Source organism: Physella acuta, unplaced genomic scaffold (genome assembly GCF_028476545.2).
Source record: "Physella acuta isolate Inbredline_101_S28 unplaced genomic scaffold, ASM2847654v3 ptg000286l, whole genome shotgun sequence".
Classification (NCBI taxonomy): domain Eukaryota; kingdom Metazoa; phylum Mollusca; class Gastropoda; family Physidae; genus Physella; species Physella acuta.
Window position 1 is genome coordinate 314408 of NW_026731805.1, and position 24903 is coordinate 339310.

The 24903-nt window shown below is 41.2% G+C and overlaps 1 protein-coding gene across 6 annotated transcripts in view; it reads left to right on the plus strand.

The window, feature by feature from the left end:
* Positions 1-24903, plus strand: part of LOC131939650 (zinc finger CCCH domain-containing protein 10-like) — a 113997-nt gene that overhangs the window by 87338 nt on the left and 1756 nt on the right. For 2 of the 6 annotated variants that reach the window (XM_059298093.1, XM_059298094.1), the window contains one exon: positions 16418-17940. In XM_059298093.1, the coding sequence (XP_059154076.1) occupies positions 16799-17905 (1107 nt within the window). In that variant the 5' untranslated portion in view covers positions 16418-16798 and the 3' untranslated portion in view covers positions 17906-17940. Of the gene's footprint in view, positions 1-7082; positions 7154-12431; positions 12521-16417; positions 17941-24903 lie in introns of those variants that run through there. The other 4 variants (XM_059298095.1, XM_059298096.1, XR_009386445.1 and 1 more) reach the window with 4 other exon arrangements.

Sequence of the window (24903 nt, forward strand, 5' to 3'; positions counted from 1 at the left end):
TACCCTAATATTATAGTTGTTTAGTTCCAAGGGAGCTAATTTACTATTAAAATATTTCTTTCCCTCACAATTAAATTGACATGAAAATATTTCCATCTGACACACAATTAATTTGACAGTTTAAATTTTTTAAAAAAAGATGGCTGCAATGAAAAATTAATTATCTTTTTTTAAGGAACGGAAATAAAAGTCAGTCATTGGATTATTATTTTTTTTCAAGATGCGTTCCTTGAATTTGAAGACGATGTTTACAAACTCAGGTTGTCTTTATTGGTGTGTGTTGAGCAGCGGGTCTCAATAACTGTTAAGTGTACCCCTGATTTAGGTTGTCACGATAATATAGTGACCCACTCTTTTCTTTATAGTTTTTTAAATAGTATTGTACAGTAATATATTTTTAAAAATCACCATTTTCTCCTTTTAGCGCTTTATTAAATAAAAGCTTGTTATTAAAACATTTATTATGCATTTTTTTTTAATCTAAAATTTATTATATTATGCTTTAAAACATAGGCAGTAAGTCACTCATACATTTTACTAGTTCGATTTAAAATATTTTTAAATAGTAGTGTATTATTATAAATTTCAAATAATTTATTTTCTCCTTTTTAGCGCATTATTACATAAAAGCTTGTTATTAAAACGTTTTTTATGCAATTTTTTAAAATCTAAAATGTATTAAATGCTTTAAAACATAGGCAATAGACCATTCATACATTTTACTCGTTTGATAATAAACAAATAATTCTTTAGCCGTGAATATAAGGAAGTAAATATTTAATTTGTTATGTTTTAGTTTTCCACTTTGCTAATTTCGTTAGTTTTACTCTCATCCCACTGTTTTTAAATATTCGACACATCTCGTTATCTATTCAATGTATTGATTGGCTTACCACTGGTCTGTGTCTAGTCCTGCCATAGTTTTATACAACTTTAGACGAATCTAACTAGATCTAGTTACGAATGTAATCCGGTGTAGATAAATCAATAAATAATTTCACTGGCATTCTCTTGTTCCTGGAGAGCTTTTGATATTTGGCATTGTTGATATGATGTTCATTCAGCGCCAGTGTTTTTAAGAAGTTGGGTATGAAATATTAATTGAGTATTGGCAGTTCTAGATTATGAATACAATTTTTTTTAAGGTTGGGGGAGAATGGAGAGATTGTTGAAGGTGAAGTCAAGTGTGGACATGTGGTGGGGAATAATGGGGGGGGGGAGTGTGGGGGTTTGATTGACAGGTGGTCCTGGGGGGGGGGTTGACTATAGAGAGTGTTGGTCATTTTGGTGTAGAGAGTTGGTCATTTTGGTGTAGAGAGTTGGTCATTTTGGTGTAGAGAGTTGGTCATTTTGGTGTAGAGAGTTGGTCATTTTGGTGTAAAGAGTTGGTCATTTTGGTGTAGAGAGTTGGTCGTTGAGAGTTGGTCAATAGGAGTAGAGGGTTGATTGTGTAGGCAGATGGTCATTTTAGAGTAGAGAGTTGGTAGTTGAGAGTTGGTCATTTATAGTAGAGGGTTGATCGTGGAGGCACAAGGTCAGTTGGAGTAGAGGGGAGTACTGGTTTGTCCATCTTTAAGATTTTATTCTTTGGTATTAAAAGTTTGACCGGTAATAAAGGTCTTTCCGTAAGTAATTGGTTGTCCATGGAGAGCGTGTGTAAACCATTGGTTTATTGTTGGGGGGGGGGGGGGGCACGTTGGGTCATGAGACATGCGTGTTTTCTCGTATTACGTTGCTGTTGCTGATAATTATATGAGGTAGTAGAATGGGGGGGGGGGGCACTTATGTCTAATCAAGCAATGCCCGACTAATGAAAGCATAAGAATGTGGCACTTATACGTGTCGCGGGGCTGACGACGATTACTACAGCAAAGTGTGAGCGACGTGCCATTGATGTCGATGATGACAGATTGATGCCACGCTATAACTCAGGTTTCCTGTGTGCCTTGCCTGACTGGTCCTCTATCACATGATTTACTTGCATGACACAGGCACTTTGTATAAGAGAAAAAACAGGCAACATTTTTTTTATTTTATTTTTTCGGTGCCATGCCGCCTGGAAACGGGGGGGGGGGGTTATTTTGAAGATGGAAAAAGGCAGGTCGTTGGATCGTGGGTTGTTCTGGAATCTAGAAAAGATATATTAAATAGAGGGAGGTAAAAACGTTTTATTTTAAGACAGTGAGTTATCTGCGCTTGCTTACAAAGATGGGGTTTGTGTGAGAGGAGAGGGGAAAACTTTCATTATGGCCGCTTTGTTCAACAAGTGTTCACTTTGTTAACTCTGTCAAACATTTTTACCTTCTTAATGTTTTTTTTTTATCCTTGGAAAAAGATAAACATTTTTTTTTTAAGTTTCACGTGTAGGGGTCAAGTGAAAAATTGTAAATATTTATTACCTCGTTTGATCCATTTAATTAATTACTGACGGGCTTACAATCATTCATGCCGTGGAGTGTTGCTTTGCTACATGGTATAGTTACAGGACGCTGTGTCTTATTTTAACTTGATTTTTTTTTTGTATGCTGTATTTAAATAGATTTCGTCTGTCTAGGGATGTTACGGTGCAGACTCCAACATTCCTGAAATAAAACAACCCAGTTTTAAAAATAGATCTCCGGTGTCTAGCCGCGACATTTCTCATTTCAAATCAATTAGTTTCACCTTTGTCTACTCTTGTAGTACAGAGGTAGAGCACGCGATACTCCCAAACTGACTAGAGTTCGATATAATAGCTTAAGTCTGTCTGTTTTAAATGTTTTGTTAAGACGACACAACACCACCCATCTTGATAAGTTATTGGAATCAGTGGTCCCAGATCATATTACTGGACTGCTAACAGTGATTATGACTTCTAACAAACACAAAAAATGAAATTTCAACAAAGTACCTCCACCCCCTCCCCTCCGTCCTTCCGGAACACGTTCACTATAAATAGATTTTAGTTTCTTGGCTGAAGTTTGTTTATTTGCTACTCACCATCAATGCCGTCAATTGGTATCCAAAATAAACTATGTTTAATATTGATAAATAATAAACGTAAGCACTGTGTAACTGTTATTTCAAAAGTTAACATCCACAATGAACATAATATTCCCTCTTCATCTCTCCCACACTTAATGCATACCACCTAATTATGTAAGCCATAAATAGAACACCCACCTAAAAAAAAAAATCTACTTATTTTATCGTATTGACAGCCAGATTTATCAAGGTAATTAAAAACATGTCCATGCTTTACCTATAGTTTTGCATTCTTACTATCTTTTAGTAGTATAATCCCTTTACACTAAAAGCTCTAATACCCGTCTAACCTTTCTCTACTTTATATGTAGTTTTACTCTCTTACTATCGTTCAGTTGTATAATCCTTGTACACTGCATGTGCTAATACCCCTCAAATCTTTTTGTGTTTTATTACTACCTTTCAGTTGTATAATTCTTGTATACTACATATTCTAATACCCTTCAAATCTTTTTTGTGTTTTATCTATAGTTTTACTTTTTTACTACCTTTCAGTTGTATAAACCTTGTATACTACATATTCTAATATCCATCAAACCTTTCTATACTTTACCTATGGTTTTACTTTCTTACCACCTTTCAGTCATATAATCCTTGTATCCTCTAAGACCCCTCAATATCCCAGTGAGTACAGAGCACCCAGACCGCCTGCCCCATGTACTGAGTTCTCTGGTGCCTGCACGTCCGTTAATTACCAGCCTCTCCTGGTGAAACTGTGTCTGCCGGCTTTAAGCCCAGCAGCCCCAAGATTTGACTTGAGTTGAATAATTGAAACAAAAGTTTCCCGCGGCCACACGGACTTTGATGTGAGATTATCGGTAATAATCTCATAAGGAGCCACAATGGAACGTGTTGTTTTTTCACCTTCGTCCTGCCACTGGCTGTTTGAACACATCAAATATGCAATGGGGGGGGGGGGGGGACAATAACACAGGGTGGGGCTGTTAGTAACTAGACGTTGTCGGATCTAAACCATATGTGGTGGGGAGGGTGAAAACGTACGATCAGAACCAAAGATAGATACATACATACATACATACATACATACATACATACATACATACATACATACATACATACATACATACATACATACATACATACATACATACATACATACATACATACATACATACATACATACATACATACATACATACATACATACATACATACATACATACATACATACATACATACATACATACCTTTGTATAACCATATATATATATATATATATATATATATATATATATATATATATATATATATATATATATATATATTTAAATGTGTGTATGTTAACGTACATACACATGTACACCTTTATATAAATACTCATTTTAAGATTGTTGTAAAATCGCGAGTCCCCTCTTAAACCTGAAAATATAACTAGAGTACATAATAGAGGAGAGGTTTCGAGTGCCAGACTAGCCCTGTTTAAAGTTTAATTCCAGAAAACCTGATAGTGTTGTGGGGAAGATAAAGTCAGTTTTTAAAAAAATGTTGACACATTCTAAATATAAACATATCGTGTATAAATATCGATGTACTGAATAGATGTTTTTTTTTTTTGTAGTTAACGAATTTTTCAAAAATTATTTAAAATTATGAAGCTATTTTCTGCACCGGGATAGCTTGAATAGCTGGTAATATCAATAACATTGACGCGACTGTTTGAAATATTTGTCTCTAAATGTTTATTACTTTGATACCGGAATTCACTTTTCTAAAGCTTTGGTCGTCGGTTGACGAAGGAAAGATTTGTGTGTTGTTTCAATGTATCGATGCTGTCTTGTGAAGTGAGTTTGTTTTGAAACACGACTGTGATTAGTCTTGCTATTGACCCATGTGTGTTGTTTCAATGTACCGATGCTCTCTTGTGAAGTGAGTTTGTTTTGAAACACGACTGTGATTAGGCTTGCTATTGGTCCATGTGTGTTGTTTCAATGTACCGATGCTCTCTTGTGAAGTGAGTTTGTTTTGAAACACGACAGTGATTAGTCTTGCTATTGATCCATGCCCAGACAATAGGCGAACCCTGGCTTCACAGTCAATTGGTTTGGACATTGAGGAGGGGGGGGGGGGTGGTCTTTTAAAAAATTACCTTTATTGCTTTTTGTTTTTATGTTATTTTTAAAAAAAGAAATCAATACTTTTAGTTGTGTGGAGTGTTTTATTTTGATGTTGACACAATTATCGAGGTATGACGACTTAGCGACTTTGAGTTATAGCCGATTATAATGGCCAAAGTATCTTTAGTTTTTATTTATTTATTTTTTAACTTATTTATTTACTACGGAATAATTAAGTGGTATGTTGCCCCGGGCGCCGAACCTGAATATAAGCAGCTCCAAGCTAAGACCCTTATTACAATATGTAAGGGCTAATTATCTTTGGTTTATTACTTTTTTTGGGCACAAACTCGACTCTGCCCTTCATAACGTGCGGATTTTCTGTCTTAAAGTCCGTTTGTTTTTGTGGGTTCTTTTTTTTTAATTACATGGTAGGCCACAAGCCGTAATATTATTTGCCGATAAGTTTGGTCATTTCCCCCATATTAGACCCAATTGTAATTTGGTGGTGTTTAAACTCACTGCATCCACCGTGTGATCCCATAGTTTAGCAGCACTGGCCGTGTGATCCCATAGTTTAACTCACTGTGTGACCCCACAGTTTAGCAGCACTGGCCGTGTGATCCCATAGTTTAACTCACTGTGTGACCCCACAGTTTAGCAGCACTGGCCGTGTGATCCCATAGTTTAACTCACTGTGTGACCCCACAGTTTAGCAGCACTGGCCGTGTGATCCCATAGTTTAACTCACTGTGTGACCCCACAGTTTAGCAGCACTGGCCGTGTGATCCCATAGTTTAACTCACTGTGTGACCCCACAGTTTAGCAGCACTGGCCGTGTGACCCCACAGTTTAGCAGCACTGTGTTTAACTCACTGTGTGATGCCACAGTTTAGCAGCGTGCTCACCGAACCTGCCACGTTATCACCTGACATCTAAGCGATTATCTCACGGTTCCAGAACAAGCGCCTGATGCCCAATTTACAAACACCGCGCGCTGAATGAAACCGGCGTGCTTTTGTGCTAGGTCGTAGGTTTACGTCTACGTCTATATTTAGCCACGCCTTGGGGTGTAGAGAATACGTTTACCGTATAATCTAGGATATCCCGAGTGTTACTCTCTGAGACCTTATACACAGCTTTGCGTTATTTGGACATCTGCCAAGTAGAATACAAATATATTGAAGGAGATTCTTCTAATGTTTTAGTTTTAGAAGTAGTTGTACTGTCATGCCTCTCTAGGCCGCCGACAAGAGCTTTGAAGCCGTTTAGCTGGTTCCGTTGTCTCCCATCTTTTGTGTGTCACAAACTGGTACCTCCAGGGTTTTCATAGTATCTCCTACGTTTTCTTCTTGTTCTTTAGGTGGGAATAGCTTTATTTATAATTTCTTTTATGTTTAACATGTTCGCTTATATAGTTCTTATTATACGGTAATAATAATTTAAAAATGATATATATTTATACGTCTACTGTAAAGAGAGAAAAATTAAATAAAAGACAGCGGATGGTTTTCCAACAAGACCCATTTAGCAGACAGCATGTAAAATTATCGACTTACTACTTAAGTCGCTTTGACCTTTACCTCCTCAAAAAAAAATACTCACTACCATGTTTTCATCACCTCGCGGTCACCTTGACCCAGCCTACATACAGACTGCTCACCTTGTCAAAGAAACCCGACGCGTCTTGTACAACCGGTATCACCAACCATGCGTCAAGTCGTTTCACAACCCGCCATTGTCATGTAAAAACTCTACCCATAGAGTGTAGTGTTCCTGAGATCAGTGACGTATTCTGTTGATGATCCCCTGGGTTGGGTTAGCCCCGCGACATGGCCGTCTAGTTGGTGACGCTTGTTGTGGAGGGGCACGCCAGCTTTACCTTGGCTGTTTGGTAGCAACAACAGCAACTTGTGTGCGTGGAGATTATGTTCCTTAAGCTTGTAGTGTGTTGCCTGGTTTAGTTAAAGAGGATTTAACAAGGGGGCGCGGATACTTGAAATTCTGTGTGGGGCTGGAATAATGGAATACGGTGATGTTTGAATTCAGCGCGTGTATGTAGCTGTTTTGATCAGTGTTGTGTTTGTTGTACGAGCGTTGTGCGTATGTGTATTTGTATTGGGCGTGTTTGTCTCATGTATTAGCATTGGGTGTATCAGCCCTGTGAATTAGCGTTGTGCTTTCTGCGCTGTCCTATGAATCTGCGTTAGCGTCGTGTTTGTGTTTTGTGTTCCCAGTATGTTTGTGTTACATGTAAGCGTTCTGCGTGTCCGTCGTATGTATTAGCTTTGTGTTGTCTATCCCGTGTAGTAGCGTTGTGTCTGTCCTGCGTATTAGCGTTGTGTCTGTCCTATGTATTAGCCTTGTGTATGTGTCCTTTGTATTAGCGTTGTGTGTCATGTGTGTTATTGTTATGTGTGTCTGTCCTATGTATAAACGTTGTGTGTATGCCCTATGAATTAACGCTAGACGTGTCTGTCCTACGTATGCTCATTGTTCCTGTCTATATGAGCAATGTATGATATTGTCCCATTCATCTCTATTACCAAATGAACGTCTGCATTGTATAGTTCCTGTTACTACTCTCATTGAGTTTTCGACTCGATGAATATTAATTTACTTCTTGTCGCCGGCCCATAAAATGGGATCATTTACTTGTAGCCGATGAATGTGTCAGAAGAAAACTGTATAGAAGAATTATTTTACATTTCCTAGGGCCCAGCCAATTTCGCTCCCTTTCTACGGTGTCGGGTATAATGGGCGGGAACTGATGGAGACATTTGCACATATAACGTATGCTGATTCCACAACGCCGATAAGTCTTGTAATAAGCGTTGCTGGCTGTCGTCAAATGGATTAGAGAGTTCCCTAGTGCCTCGTTGACTGTTGTTGTCATGTCTAATTAGATATGCAACAAATGACGTTTTCACGAGGTAATTAATAGTGGTTTGAATACTTAATTTTAATTGGAGCGGGGTTGTTGTTTTTTTTTTCTGGAGTTTTTTTAAATAGTCATTTATAATTTGTGTACAATTGTTGATTACTGTTTAAGAATTGATCAGGACTTTGAGAATTAAACACATCACTTTTGTTGTATTTCTAGTTCTTTTCTAGACCCCCTAGTTCTGTATTAGACTCCCTAGCTCTGTACTAGACACCCCCCCTAGCTCTGTACTAGACCCCTCTAGCTCTGTACTAGAATGATCCCCTAGTTGAGACCCCCTAGTTCTGTACTAGACCCCCTAGTTCTGTACTAGATCCCCTAGTTCTGTACTAGACTCCCCCCCCCCCTTAGTTCTGTACAAGAATGATTCCCTCTTTCTGTACTAGATCCCCCAGTCATGTACTAGAATGATCCCCTGCTCCCAGCACCAATGAAGCGTAGCTGCCAGTGCATCCTTGACCATGTACAAACTTTCCTCACGGCCCATTAAACAAAGGTGTGCGGGTAGAAATCAATGTCTCTCCTACTGTCACAATCACGCGATTATTTCAGCTCATGCGTTACTTTCACGGCAAACATCTTTTTCATCAAGTCTCACAGCGCTGCGTCGTTTTCAATGTGGCGACACGGGATGGGAAGGGGGAGGGGGGGGGGGGGTAGATTGTATCGATCTCATCTAGGAGGAAATCTACCTGTGTATCTCCTGTACTCGGCTCAGGTAGGTCTGGTTGTCTGAGCTTGGTGGCTTAACTTAGGTTTCAATTACGTTCGATTGATGACATCATAGGTCACCAACCTTTTAATGTATCATTGGCTTCATGGGCTGCCTTTGCATCTATAGTCATGGGTTATAGTTTACTTTATGTGCTCTATTCACGCCTACAATCATGGGCAATAAATAGTAGGTATAATAAAATAGCATGCGATGATGAAAGGTGTCTATTGACACCATAATCTACCCCTCTTCACACATATATTTATGGGCAATAATTGGTTACATGGACTGTCTTCACACCTAGATTTATGGGCAATAATTGGTTACATGGGCTATATTCACACTTACAATCATGGGCAATAAATAGTAGGTATAATAAAACAGCTACGACAATGAAAGCTGTCTTAATGACAGCATAAGCTACCCCTGTTCACACCTACACTCAAGGGCTATAATCGGCTTCACGGGTTGTCTTCACACCTATATTTATACTCAATAAATAATAAAGTACCACATGAAAGGTGTCCTCTCGACACCACACTGCTACCATCAACAAGGCTTAATGTGGCCTGTGGATGAGATTATAAGCTCGTTGAGTACAGAGGTTTCAATAAAAAGTTGCAAATTAGATAATTATTTTGGCCAGCGGTGTGTGATATGATTTATTATTGCGACTATGATCATATCGATTTTTACACGCGGTGAATTTTTAACAATTGAAGCCCAGTCGGAGATAGAAATGTGTCATTTAGAACCGGCCCTTTGATATTTGATACCGTATTGCAACAGCTGAGCTTAGCCTTGTATCCTAGGATACCAGCTTGTGTGTGTCTGTATGGATAGAAGAAACTTGATTATAAAATGATCCGCTCTACATCATCGTATCAATACGTAGTAGTGAACCGACAGCTCTACAACAATAGATGATGGCATACTCTCGTCTCTTGTACAGACTTGAAATCTTATTCATCTTTGTTGTGTTTCACTTCTTCAGTCTCCCTTGTGGGTCCGCGTGCGCTTATATCTACGTACACAAGGGGCGTTCATATTATGTCGGGGCGTCGTGATCTTAAGGATGATTTCACAGCTGTTGTAGAGGACGGCATACAGGCGCCAGACAATGGCGCTTTGTTTTGGTCCCAGGAATCTGGTATTGTGGAATAAAAAAGTTCGCAAAGAATTGATCGTTTGTTTCAGTTTTGATGGTACGTCTTGTGGGTTTGTTAGTGTAGGATGGTGTGCATGTTTCATGAGGTGTGTTAGGTGGGGGGGGGGGGTCTAGTTATAACGGCAGTTTCTTCGTAGGAAAGTAGGGGGGGGGGTGTATTATGCTATTTTTGCAATGTGACATAACAAGGTACGTCCAAGTGTATCTTCCGACTTGGTTGGCATTTTGTTCTTGTTTGTAAATAAATAAAATAATTTATCTATTATTTCACTTTGTCTACAAGTTGCGCAGATAAAGTGACTCAACGTTTCTTGAAAATTCGGCTGTAACGAATAGGCCTACATTAGATCGAACAGTCACAAACAAAATGTGTTATTGTTTTTTTTTAACGAAAAAGAAACTGGTGTCATCATTTGTTTGAGGCTGTTAATATTTAAACACGGTTACAAATATTTAAACTCATTAGTTTCAGCCATGATTGTCAGAAGTTATGTGCTATAAATAAACTAATAAAACTTTAGTTTCGAGAAGTCTGAGGTCTATGGCGAAACTTTGTTTGAACTATACCTTTAGTGTCGACATTGTTACTTTTATCTACAGAACCTCTCATTAAAAATGTACCGGGGTCTGAATGGGTTAATCAGGATGTTGCTATTTTACCCAAGTTTGTTTCAGCTTATTGGTACATATTTTTACTGTCCGATACATAACTTGGGTATCTTGCACAGAAAATAATAGTTTTAGAAACTCGAATGATATGTGAGACATTGTTGGAACAAAAACTAATCAGAATGGATTACTCGGTAATGTTTGCATGTGTGTGTGTGGTGTTTTTTTTTTGTTTTTTTTTTTTTGTTGTCATTTAATCTTAAGGCGCGCGTACAATTTTAATCTGGCATAACGTAACATGTAATCCTGGAGTTCTAAAGGCGGCCTGGTTGCTACAGTAATGCTAATGATTTTTCTCACCACACCATTCCCCCCCCCACCTCCAACACACCACCTCTCCTGCATGTGTGTTTTGTCGATTTCTCCTTTCTTGTCGTTTCACACGTGTAAGCTGATGCGGTAAACATGATCTTTCTAATATTGATGGGAACATGATCTTTCTAATATTGATGTAAATATGATCTTTCTAATATTGATAATTTAATCCGTCTGATCATCTCTGTGCTGAAGACTTTCTCGCTTCCTGTTCTGATCTCGCCTGCTAGGTATTTGTCGATCTATTCTCTGTTGTTGGTTGTGGTACGGCGTGGCTGAGTGGCAGAGCACACGATAGGTAACCCGAAAGTTGGGCTCCGTGTTCTCTGGTCCGTATGAAGTGCGTGAGTCCGTCATCATCTTTTCCTGTTCGTGCCCAAGACAAATGGAGTAGAGTTCATCTGCTTTAAAGACCACGCCATTAGAAGTGATAGTGTGTGGTCAGCACTATGTTTTACCTAACGTGAGTTAGGTACCCATCAGAGCTGGGTGGACTCTGGGACATTCTACTAACTTAAACACGGATTCGAACTCGAAACTTTCGGGCTAGCACTCTAGCTCGAATGATATGTGTGATATTGTTGGAACAAAAACTAATCAGAATGTCATTTGGATTACTCGGTAATGTTTGCTTGTGGTGTTTACCTAATGTGAGTTAGGTACCCATCAGAGCTGGGTGGACTCTGGGACATTCTACTGACTTAAACACGGATTCGAACTCGAAACTTTCGGGTTAACACTCGAGCTCTCTAGTTCATGTCTGATGTGTACATGATTCTAACCCAGGAACGTAAAGGCTTCTGCCCATAGTGCCGACAACATAGGCATACATAATTAAAGGTCAAAGAACAGATGACCTCTACTTAACTAGTCCGTATGCTATTTATCAAAAAAGGGAATGGTTCTTTAATCATTAAAATTAATGACAGGAACCTGCTGTCATTAAAGTTTGCATACAAATAACTTCCGCTCCCCCCTCCCTCCCCACCATCGTTTCCTACCCGCACCTGAATAACAGACCTGCGGTATGTTCTCCCACTCTAACCTACCCCATTCGGATGGCGCCTCCCAGCACGTTCAAATCAATTATTTTCCTGTTTTATAATGTTGATATCAAAACATAATCAATAATCGATGATTAGCCAGGCAGTGTATTGCAATGCATTGTTCGATAGCAAGGCAATTTGGTTCCCTGCGACGTCCTTCCCCCCTCTCTCCCTCCCCCCTCCCCTTCCCTCCTCCTGCCCCCCCCCCCCACCCTCTTCGTTGATTCCCCACAGACAACCTGTGACCAGAGTCCAAACACAGAAGAGCGCGTGACGTCATGCTCCACGTTTTTAATGAGCGCTAGGAGAGAGAGAGAGAAAAAAAACGAGTTTGAAGTTTTGAAATGTTTCCAGTTAGGGAAGAATTTGTAGTTGCCTGCTGGAGACATCTCGTCTGTTTGTGTTGGATCGTCTGCCGGGCAGGTCTCTGAGTGCCTAATATCACATTCATTCATGGGGATGTGAATCAGTTGTGTGGGTGTTAGCTTCTGTTTTTTTTTCTCTTGTGGATGGGAGAGTACCTGTGTTGGTGTGACGTCATAACAAGCTGTGGCAGATAGTAACGTAAGTGACTAGGTGTGGTAGTAGGCGCTTTCTTGTAAGACTTACTTTACTTCTTGCCCTAAAGTCTGAGCCACTCACGGCCCTTACATCCATCGCCCCCTTGAATCATCCTAAAGTCTGAACCACGCACGGCCCTTACACCCATCGCCCACTTGAATCATCCTAAAATCTGAGCCACACACGGCCCTTACATCCATCGCCCCCTTGAATCACCCTCAAATCTAAACCACACACGGCCCTTACACCCTTACATCCATCGCCCCCTTGAATCATCCTAAAGTCTGAGCCACACACGGCCCTTACACCCTTACATAATGTCACCCCTTGAATCATCCTAAAGTCTGAACCACACACGGCCCTTACATCCATCGCCCCCTTGAATCACCCTCAAATCTAAACCACACACGGCCCCTTACATCCTTACATCCATCGCCCCCTTGAATCATCCTAAAGTCTGAACCACACACGGCCCTTACATCCTTACATCCATCGCCCCCTTAAATCATCCTCAAATCTAAGCCACACACGGCCCTTACAGCCTTACATAACGTCGCCTCCCGACCAATCTTCCCGGAATCGGATCAGGTAATTTTCTAAAGACCTGGGGATCCTGTCCTTTTGATGGCATTTGCTTGACATCTTCCTTAAATCATTACAGTCACGTGGTCTGCAGTAGACGCCGAGCCGAAGATTACAGGAGGGATCAGCTCGAGTTATTTCCCTGCCTGCTATCGCATTCATGATTCGTCTCCCTTTGCTCCCGCTCCTCTGCCCCTGCTCTCGCGAGATTGGCGTAGAGCGAGTTGTCTAATTGCGCCAATGTTACCCGGACGTTTCGAACTGTTATCATCTTGTATTCTTGTGTTGTTATTAAAATTATCGGAGGCTAAATTATAAGCCTGAGTTCCCTGATGTTGTAGAGAGCTGCATCAGACTTTCGACTTTGTCATCACGGGGTGTACCGATATGATACAACACTAGCGCTTTTTTTTTACTTTCTCGTATATACGAAGTAAAGAGAAAGTATTGTAATCGTGCAAAAAAAAAGTCGAGATTTTTACAAATCTCGACGTTTTACAACTCACTGATACGGAAAAACATAATTTTGCAATCTTGTCCGTATGTCTGTGTGTGTGTGTGTCTGTGTGTAAACACGATTACTTGAGTACCGTTACAGCTAGATTGATGAAATTTCATATATAAATATTTTATCAAAATCGTAGATCCTTATCAACTTTTGAGCGATTTCCGATAACCGGAAGTGGTACTTTTTCTACTTTGAATGTTTCAAAAGCCTATAACTTGAGTACTATTGCAGTCAGATAAATGAAATTTCACATGTAAGTAAAAGATCTAATTTTCTACCTTCTGTTAAATTTTGAGTAATTTCCGTTGACCGGAAGTAGTCATTTACGCTACTTCCGATTTCTCAAAAAACTAATGTAAAGTACTAATAATATTGCGCACTATTATGCACTTTTTTATTTGGCGTTCGCTTGGTGTGCAATTCTTTTGTCTACGAGATTTTATTCTATTTCTAAAACTTTAAGTATTTAAAATGGATTAAAAATCATGTCTATAGCCCGAGTTCCCACCCCCTGTTATTTTATATAAGAATATTCGAGAAAGTTTAAGGGAGATCACTCCAGGTTTATTTTTAGTTGGAACTGAGTGTGGTGCGGCCAATATAGACACGTAAATACACACACACACATTATATATATATATATATATATATATATATATATATATATATATATATATATATATATATAGTGTGTGTATGTCTGTATGTATGTTTGTTTGTTTGTATAAGGGTTTAATTTTATGTAAATCTCTTTTTTGTATTTTTATTTCTTTACTCTAAGGTATCTAAATCTGGTCCATGCCAACTCCGATATTCGTAGCGTGATTTCGCTGCCAATAGGTCGTCATCTCATATGATCTTAGGTCACACATAACTTTCTTCTGATTCTCGGGCTCTCTATTCTCATCATCGTCTTTATTTTCTTCTCCAAGCATCACTCGATACAAAAAAAAAGTGAAAAAAAAAATGTCCCCCTAATCTTAAGCCGAAGTTGTTGCGTCCCTCCCCATTAGAGGGCAGCACGATTGAGTTGACTTGGTGTCGCCATTGATTTTTGCACCATCCATCCCATTGTTCTGGAGGGGGTGGGGCAGGGGAGCCGGGGCTAATGCGATTACACTCGTGATCGTCACGGGGGCGTGACATGACAGATTGATAGCTGGGGATACTTGTCACCTTACATGTCACCTTGCATGTCACCTTTTCCACGGTGGCGGGTAGGTAATTTTAATCAGGTACTTAGCCTTGTAATGGGGAGGTAAAGTTTTTTTTTTTTTTAGGAGCCCTGCAAATACGTGAGTAATGCTGTTGTTATTATTTAGAGGAAGTTACGTTACGAAGTAAAGTACAGCGATTTTTAATACTGATGATAGGTACTTAGTATGGTGCACTGCAGGAGGGATTTTCTCAGCTAACGTGTCAATCTTTGCGTTTATTAATATTAATTTGACTTTTTTATTCTTCTTGTTGAATTATTTGCGGATTTCTTATTTTTAGAATTGTAATACAGAACGTTTTTCTAGCTTTAAAAGTCGGTAGTTCATGAGAAATAGAGTGTAACATGTCCCCAATAGCTAACCCATGATAACATTGAGCCGAAGTACCCAGTCACCAGTTCTTGAAAACAATTGCTGGAACATGTCCCCAATTGCTAATCCATGAAAACAATTGCTGGAACATGTCCCCAATTGCTGGAACATGTCCCCAATAGCTAATTCATGAAAACATTGAGTCGAACAAGTTCCCAATCACTAGTTCATGAAAACAATTGGTGGAACATGTCCCTAGTTGCTGGAACATCTCCTCAATTTCTAATCCATGAAAACATTGAGTCAAACAAGTTCCCAGTCGCTAGTTCATGAAAACATTTGCTGAAACAAGTCCCCCAACCCATTGTATCTGTAACAATGCAATAAACCCTGGCACATTTGTCGTGTCTAAAAGGATCCCAAGCTGTTACCCGACTCCGCTGGGCTTGAGGCTTTTAAATAAAACCCCAAACAAGCGCTGTTTAATTCATCAAATATTCACGCCTTCATTTAAAATGCTTTTATTATTTATAGCCGCTGATTAGGTTGTCTACGAGATATCGGGTGTAGCCTTAAAATACATTCTCGCGACGATGTTTTAGAGCTATTTAGCAATAAAAAGAAATATGATCGTTTTTATGTGTTGTCGGGTAAGTTGTTTCTAAATGTTAGAGATCATAGCTGTCGTTTTATGGGGAGATTTAACACACTCAGCACGCATTTCAACAGCGAGGGCTGTCTTCGTGTTGCTTTGTTTTCCCTCTCGTGGGCTGATGTGTTGTCGAAGTCTTTTGTTTTCAAATACATTAATACATTTTTTATTTCGTTGTGTCATTTTATACTTCAAAGTCCGGGAGAAAAAAAAATGAAATTACTTTAGAAATGTCAACATTGTATAGAATTATTGCCATCCAATCTGTTTACTTCTCCGTTGCCTAGGTGACAGGCCAGCCCGCTGCCTTGCCGGTGCCGCGTTTTTTTTTTTTATTCCTTTGTCAAGCCACTAAACCATTTTTATTTTCTTACAAGCGTCGTACATCTCCAGACGTGGGTTCACGGGATGTTTTATTCCAGAGCTGAGCTAGCACCACGCAGGCAGAGACACACACGTCCTTTTGTTTCCACGGACTTCATAAAAATGTTGTATGACTAACATTTTCATTAGGATTTTTTTTTCTTTTTTTTTTCAGGAAAAAGAGAGAGAGGGAGAGAAATCATTCATTATTGATCGGAGTTTCGATCGTTTCTCCTATTTTAATGTTAGATGTATTTTTCTTCCAGGGCATCCCGAGGTGGTCGCCTGCTATAAGAGCGTGTGTGCGTGAGCGAGGCAGAGCGCGGAGGTAGCGACAGCAGCGGCGCCGCGGACTTGCTGCGTGCAGGGGCGAATTAATCTTCTTTACACTAATCAAGCAACGTGGACAGCCGGACGGACAGATTATCTATCATAAGCTTTCTTAATGTTTAGCACACGCTAGATCCACTCGCTTGACTTATTTGGAAAAAAAAATATTTTTTTTAGAAATATTAGCTCAGGCTTATTTTTTTCATGACATTCGCGTGGATGTTAGTTTAGATGTAGGAGTGTTGTTTATTTTTATTTTATTATTTGAAGCTCTGGCCATTTCATTGTAATAATTGAGTCTTCTTCTCTGTCTGCAAATGTCGAACAAAAGTGACTCAGGCAGCGAGAGCCCCATCAACGGCAGCTCCGGCCGTCTGCTCAACGGCGAGCAGTATGACGACGACATCTGCCGCGATTACATGCGCAACGTCTGCACCCGCGGCAAACGGTGCCGCTACCGGCATCCGGCTTTAGACGACCGGCCGGACCCGCCCCCACGCCGGGACCTGACCTTCTGCCACGACTACCAGAACAACGGCTGCACGCGCCCCAACTGTAAATTCCTGCACTGCTCACGGGATGAGGAGGAGTATTTCCACCGGACGGGGTTGTTGCCGTCCAGGCTCAATTATTCCAATACAGTCGGGGCGCATCTGGCTCTTAAAGCCGAAGTCCCGGTATGCCGGGATTATTTTAACGGAGACTGTAAACGCGGATCGAAGTGTAAGTACCGTCACGACGCGGACAAGTGTGCCATTGTGGAGTACGATAGAAGACACGACAGGCATTATGATTATATTCCAGACTTGAAGAGGAGACGGATGGACGATGAGTACGAGAGCATCCGGGCCGGGATTAGCTTCTCCTTACTGGAGGATGAGAACGCCATGCTGAAGAGGAAGATCGAGGAGCTGAAGAAGCAGGTGTGTGACTTGACGGCCATCAACGAGGTCTTGCTGGACCAGAACGCCCGGTATAGAGTGAGTAAGGCGGCCGCAGCTTTGGTTTCTTCTAACCAGTCGCTGCCGACTTTGGCGCTGGGTCCAGCGGTGACCCCGGCCCACGCCCAGGCCAGCATCAACCAGATGAACTCCACCCTGACCCAGCAGGTGGCCCTCAACAGCGACCTGGCCACCCAGCACGCTCTCGCGGCTCAGCGCATGGCCGCGGCGGCCGGGGGCGGCCTGGCCCAGTCCCGCGCCCAGCCGGCCATGGCCGTGACGCCCACCGTCACCCTGACCCAGAACGTGGCCGGCGCCCTGGCCCTCACGCAGAGCAACATTGCCGTGTCGATGGCCTCCATGCCTCAGCTGCAGGTGGCGCACTCGCTGACCCAGAGCCTGGGCGCGCCCTCCACCTCGCTCGTGTCCTACCCCATCATGTCGCACAGCATGCGAACAGCTGTCGAGCCTAGCAGCCATTAGAGCAGCCACCAGCAGCAAGCGCTATCTAACCCTCAGTAAGTACCCGACACCCTCAACACACAACTCTATAAGTACCCCACACCGCTTAACACACATCTCTATAAGTACCCCACACCGCTTAACACACATCTCTATAAGTACCCCACACCCTCAACACACATCTCTATAAGTACCCCACACCCTCAACACACATCTCTATAAGTACCCCACACCCTCAACACACATCTCTATAAGTACCCGACACCCTCAACACACATCTCTATAAGTACCCCACACCGCTTAACACACATAATTACCCCACACCGCTTAACACACATCTCTATAAGTACCCCACACCGCTTAACACACATCACTACCTTGGCTCTATTGTCTATTCTAAGAAAATTTAACCCCCCCCCCCCCCCCCACCCAAAAAAAAACCCGACACCTATTATGTAATGTGTGCAACAAGCCTCAGGGTAAACCCTTAACTGTGGCAATCAGTTTTTCCCCTCTCAATTATCTCCCCGCTCTTGTAACGTCTTGTCTCCCCTGTTGTGTTCAGTTGTTATTTTTTCCACTTTACCATCTATATGTGAGTATTTGCTTTGTTAGATAAATCTCGAATGACAACAAGCCACGTTTGTGATGTGAAACTAACACTTTCAGTGATGATATTAATGCATACTGGGAAACAAAACGATGTATATGTGAGCGATGATTTACCGGGTTTACACCTAAATTAAAAATGCTTAGGGTCCCCACGGTCATAGGTCGCCACGATCTTAGGGTCCCCACGGTCTTAGGGTCCCCACGGTCTTAGTGTCCCTACGGTCTTAGGGTCCCTACGGTCTTAGGGTCCCCACGGTCTTAGGGTCCCCACGGTCTTAGTGTCCCTACGGTCTTAGGGTCCCCAAGGTATTATGGTCGCCACGATCTTAGGGTCCCCACGATCTTAGTGTCCCTACGGTCTTAGGGTCCCCAAGGTATTATGGTCGCCACGATCTTAGGGTCCCCACGATCTTAGTGTCCCTACGGTCTTAGGGTCCCCACGGTCTTAGTGTCCCTACGGTCTTAGGGTCCCCAAGGTATTATGGTCGCCACGATCTTAGGGTCCCCACGGTCTTAGTGTCCCTACGGTCTTAGGGTCCCCAAGGTATTATGGTCGCCACGGTCTTAGGGTCCCCACGGTCATAGGTCGCCACGATCTTAGGGTCCCCGCGGTCTTAGGGTTTCTCGCGGTCTTATGGTGTTCGCGGTCTTAGGGTACCCACGGTCTTAGGGTCCCATCTTTTTAAGGCCAATTTTAAATCATCTAATTTTTCTTAGTTCCACACTCTCGAAGTCCCATTATCCGCAATCTTAGTGAAAAGATCGTGATGTGCACCCCAAAATAATTGATTTTTTCAAGAGAAACAAATAAAACGTGCATGCTGTAACAGCTTTTCTAATTAAGGTTACCATACCTCACCATGGCCCCTAAATTTCAGATTACCTAGATCTTTATCAAATTTTAATCCCGTCCTGACATTCATAAGAAGCAATTGTTTCTTTTGTTTACTTTTTTTTTTTACATTTTTTATGCCAGCCATTGTTCAGTTACTTCTATATGCGAAACATTGTAAAGTTACCTCAATATGTCAGCCATTGTTAGGTACCTCTATATGCGAGCCATTGTTCAGTTACCTCTATATGACAGACATTGGTCAGTTACCTCTATATGACAGACATTGTTGAGTTACCTCTATATGCGACATTGTTCAGTTACCTATATATGACATTGTTGAGTTACCTATATATGACATTGTTGAGTTACCTCTATATGACAGACATTGTTGAGTTACCTCTATATGACAGACATTGTTGAGTTACCTCTATATGACAGACATTGTTGAGTTACCTCTATATGACAGACATTGTTGAGTTACCTCTATATGACAGACATTGTTGAGTTACCTCAATATGACAGACATTGTTGAGTTACCTCTATATGACATTGTTGAGTTACCTCTATATGACAGACATTGTTGAGTTACCTCTATATGACAGACATTGTTGAGTTACCTCTATATGACCTTGTTGAGTTACCTCTATATGACGGACATTGTTGAGTTACCTCTATATGACAGACATTGTTGAGTTACCTCTATATGACATTGTTGAGTTACCTCTATATGACAGACATTGTTGAGTTACCTCTATATGACAGACATTGTTGAGTTACCTCTATATGACAGACATTGTTGAGTTACCTCTATATGATAGACATTGTTGAGTTACCTCTATATGACATACATTGTTCAGTTACCTCTATATGACAGACATTGTTGAGTTACCTCTATATGATAGACATTGTTGAGTTACCTCTATATGACAGACATTGTTGAGTATGACAAGCCGTCAAACAAATACCAACGGCTGGAGTTTAACGCGACGATTAAACCTCAGCAAATGATTATCCCAGCAGTCTATTCTGTCACGACATTTGACAAGCCCACATTCACATTGATGTGAAAACGATAAAAGATTCCAACTTGCTACCTGGGAATGTAATGGCACGAGTTATGTTTCCTTACAAGGCGAGTCGACTTTGACGATCAATAATCCTTTTTGTTAAATAAAACGTGTTTTTTTATTTTAATTTGGAAATTTAAAGCCGTGGTATTTTATTGCGGCATTTTATAAATTACTTGCGAGTCAGAAGAATTTTATGTTGAAATACGTCTATCATTACTATCAATGTAATCAAAGGAACAGACAAAAAATTCGAATGTTTTTTCTATCTCTTCTACATATAACTGTTTGTCTTTCTAAACTATTCTAGAATCTAACCTCAATTTAATCATGAGTATACCTGAAAAAAAAAATTAAATGTTAATCTAAACCTAACCAAAAATATAGCTATAAGTATAACTGTTTAAAAAGTATAGTTCCCTTTTCAAACCTGACGGTCTATATGGCAAGTGAAATAGAGTTCACTTGTTTCTGTGACCTCGGTATATGAAGAGATAGTGTGGTCAGCACTATGCCCAGCCGCCTTTACTTTCCCTTACGTGAGTTAGGTATCAATCAGAGTTGGATGGACTCAGGGACGGTCTACTGACTTGAACCCGGATTCGAACTCGAGACTTACAGGTTAGAAGTCCAGCTCTCTAGCGCTAGACCACTCCGTCCCATAACCCTAAAAATAACAATTGTTTGAAGTATTTTTAACACATGATGTAAGAAAATGTTTCGTATTTTTGAGAACTGTTGTGTACGCCTTAGACGGGAGATCGCAGAATGTGCCTCACGTTTTTTTTCCTCTGTGTAACGATGTTTGCTCGAATGTTGAATCAACTGCCGCTCACCCGATTACCCAACCCGTGAGAAAACTCTGATTGCTCACAATGATCGTCACAGGGGGATAATGTCAACATGCCACGCTGTGGGCATGTGTGGACTGATTCCTCCTCCACTACCACCATCACCACCACACTGGAATGGACCACTAGCCATCACCACAACATCAACAACACCACGATCACCACAACATAACCACTACCACGATCACCACAACATCAGCAACACCGCCATCACCACAACATCAGCAACACCACGATCACCACAACATCAGCAACACCACGATCACCACAACATCAGCAACACCACGATCACCACAACATCAGCAACACCACGATCACCACAACATCAGCAACACCACGATCACCACAACATCAGCAACACCACGATCATCACAACATCAGCAACACTACGATCACCACAACATCAACAACACCACGATCACCACAACATCAACAACACCACGATCACCACAACATCAGCAACACCACGATCACCACAACATCAGCACCACTACGATCACCACAACATCAACAACACCACCATCACCAACGTATCATGACCACCGCATTATTGCCTTACCTCAATCACCACAACACCACCTCGTCAACACCACCGTAACACAACGACATCAATACACCACCAACACACCTTCTGCCACAATCACCACTACCACCTCGCAACAGCCACCAACATAACTACCTCTACATCACTACCACACCACTCCCACCCCGGGTGATAGCTTTAAAAATAAACGTGAAAACGTCTAAAGCCCCAGTCTTCGACGACAGCAAGGATTCCAGGAAATCAGGTCCTTGATTTGAGAGCTAAATCAAATCTCCCCCTCGAGACTGCTCCATTTTCGAGGGTATCCCACGAACTGGTTTAGTGGTGCCCCCCTCTAATGATTTCTTAACACTAGGATGATGCAAAGAATAATTGCTTTGGGCCCTGATGGACGAATTAAGATTGCGTTTCACGAGGGGGTGATGAATGGTGCGCGGGGCGAGACAAAGTGGACCGAGGGGGGTGGGGGTGTTGGGGTTGGGGGGTTGACACTAACCTGAAAAGAGTGTAAATAAAGTTTAGGTTCCCGTCACCATTAATTTAACCATTTACAGCGGTGTCGAGGAGCTGGACGTACATTTAACACGTTGAATGGCAGGAAGATTTAAAGATGAATCGTCTTGAAATGTTATTAAGGGGTGTGGGGGGGGGGGGTGCTGCTATTCTTGTACAGTAATTTATTGCGTTATTTTATTCTGGTTTTAGTGTCCAGATTTTTACTGCCAGTTTGGTAAACTGCCTACTTGTTAACTGCTAATTTCATTTGTTGTGGTGTTTGATTTTGAATAAAGTACCGTTGTGTTACTACTCTTTTAGTAAAATGACAATTACAAAGTTTTGTATTCTTGTTCTTGGTACAGTTCTTAGTTCTCTACTATGGTCAGGTAGAGCTGGTCGGTGGAATAGTAGAGTGTTCGACCGCTTTCCCGAAAATCGGGAATTCGGATCCCGGGCTTAAGTCTGTAGTACGTTCTTGAGTCAAGCCAGCTCTGATGCTTACCTGTTTTAAGTTAGGGAGAAGTAAAGGTGGCTGGTCATAGTGCGCCCACAGTATCCCACCATACGCTGATGTCTCTAGTTCCCTTTCCCGTAGACCGTAAGGTTTGAAATGGTACATAACTTACAGTTTGCGGGTATGTCCAGAGGTATTTGTCCTGGAGCTGATACAACCAGCACCTTTTTGCCTAGACTGTCTACTGCAGCACGGCTTTCGTTCAGCTGGTGTTAGACAGTACCAAATGTACTGTTGCTGGACAGAGTACCACATTTTGTACTGTTGCTGTTGGTACCTATCTTGTTGTATTGTATAGCGAGTACTTTTAGTTGTTGCTAGACTGAGTACTGTTGCTCGTGGTACCCAGTTGTATAGTATGTTCTGGCACAACCAGCGCCTCGTAGACTAGACAGAATAGACAACCTCCCTACAGCTGTTGCTAGACAGAGACAGCAACATTCTTCCACATTATTCTGTTCTCCAGCCACCGTTGCTGCCAAGTGGGTTCTACGGTACATTTAAAACACAACACAAAGTCTCGACATTGTGTCAGGCTTTGATACTTTAAAATAAACAGGAAAGAACATGCCCACTCTTCTACCCCCAGAGTCTTTGTGATAGTAAAATGTAGCTTAAAGACACAGATAAAGTTATGTTCAAATGTACCAATAAAACTTGACATTTAAACTTTGTACACGATTTACCTTACATAGCTGGTTCAAATATACCAATAAAACTTGACATTTAAACTTTGTACACGATTTACCTTACATAGCTGGTTCAAATATACCAATACAACTTTACATTTTAACTGTGTACACGATTTACCTTACATAGCTGGTGGGAGATTACGAAACAAAGTACTTTTCAAACAGTATTGAGATTGCTAAAAGCGGTGTAGTTCGGTACTGTATTGAAAAAGATGCTTCTCAAACCTCTGGAGAATTGAAGGGCATTTCATTTAGTAATGGCTTTTAAAAATCATAGCACAAAGTTTAGATTTACGTTTAAATGTTCATAGGTAAAAGTGTGGAAAAGATGTACTGGCTAAAAAGCTGTGTTTTCTAGGGATTATGTAAGTTTAAATCTGGCTCTTTGTGATTGTTTGAATTTTAAATCCCAGCTGTACGTGTGTTAGAACAGATAGAATTGTGCGAGTTTGTCTGGTTAAAGACTAGATCGTTGTGTCAGCATAATTTGTATGTGGAGGATGTACCACCATGATAAAATGACATAACAAGAATCGCCTTCACACAATGAACCGTCAACATCTTAGGATCAAACACCACCACTTTACACCACGACACCTTGGCACTAAACATCACCATCACACCTTGGCACCAAAATGTACCACCGTAAAACCATACGCCATCAAACGTTGCCACCATACACCACTATTCCTCACCACCATACACCACCACACCTCACCACCATACACCACCACACCTCACCACAATACACCACCACACCACCTTACACCACCACACCTCACCACCATACACTACCACACCTCACCACCATACACCACCACACCAACATACACCACCACACCTCACCACCATACACCACCACACCACCATACACTACCACACCTCACCCCCATACACCAACACACCTCACCACCACACCTCACCACCACACCTCACCACCATACACCACCACACCTCACTACCACACACCACCACACCTTGACACCATAAATTCCACACCCCACCACGCCCTCCCTCTATGATTACGACATTTCCCTGCCATTGATTCAAGAAGACATCGTTACGTTTTCTTGCCTAGATAAATATAAGAAGGATATCATTGACGGGGATCAATCTAGTTATCCTTCGCCTAGGAGAGCTGCGCCATTTCATTGATCAAATATTTCAACACTGGCTACTAGTACGTAGTGGCAACACTTCATGCTAAGCTTATTGATTTCGTCAAGTCAGTTCTGTTTGTCTAGTGCTCCAAGAATGATTTTGTATTTTGTTTCTGTTCATGACTAGTTCACGCACACACACAAAAATTGATGGAAAAGATAGTAGTTTAAACAACGTTTTATTTCTTTAAATTTGGACATACTTTTTTTTAGCTATCAGTATGCTGTGCCTCAATACAACTTTCA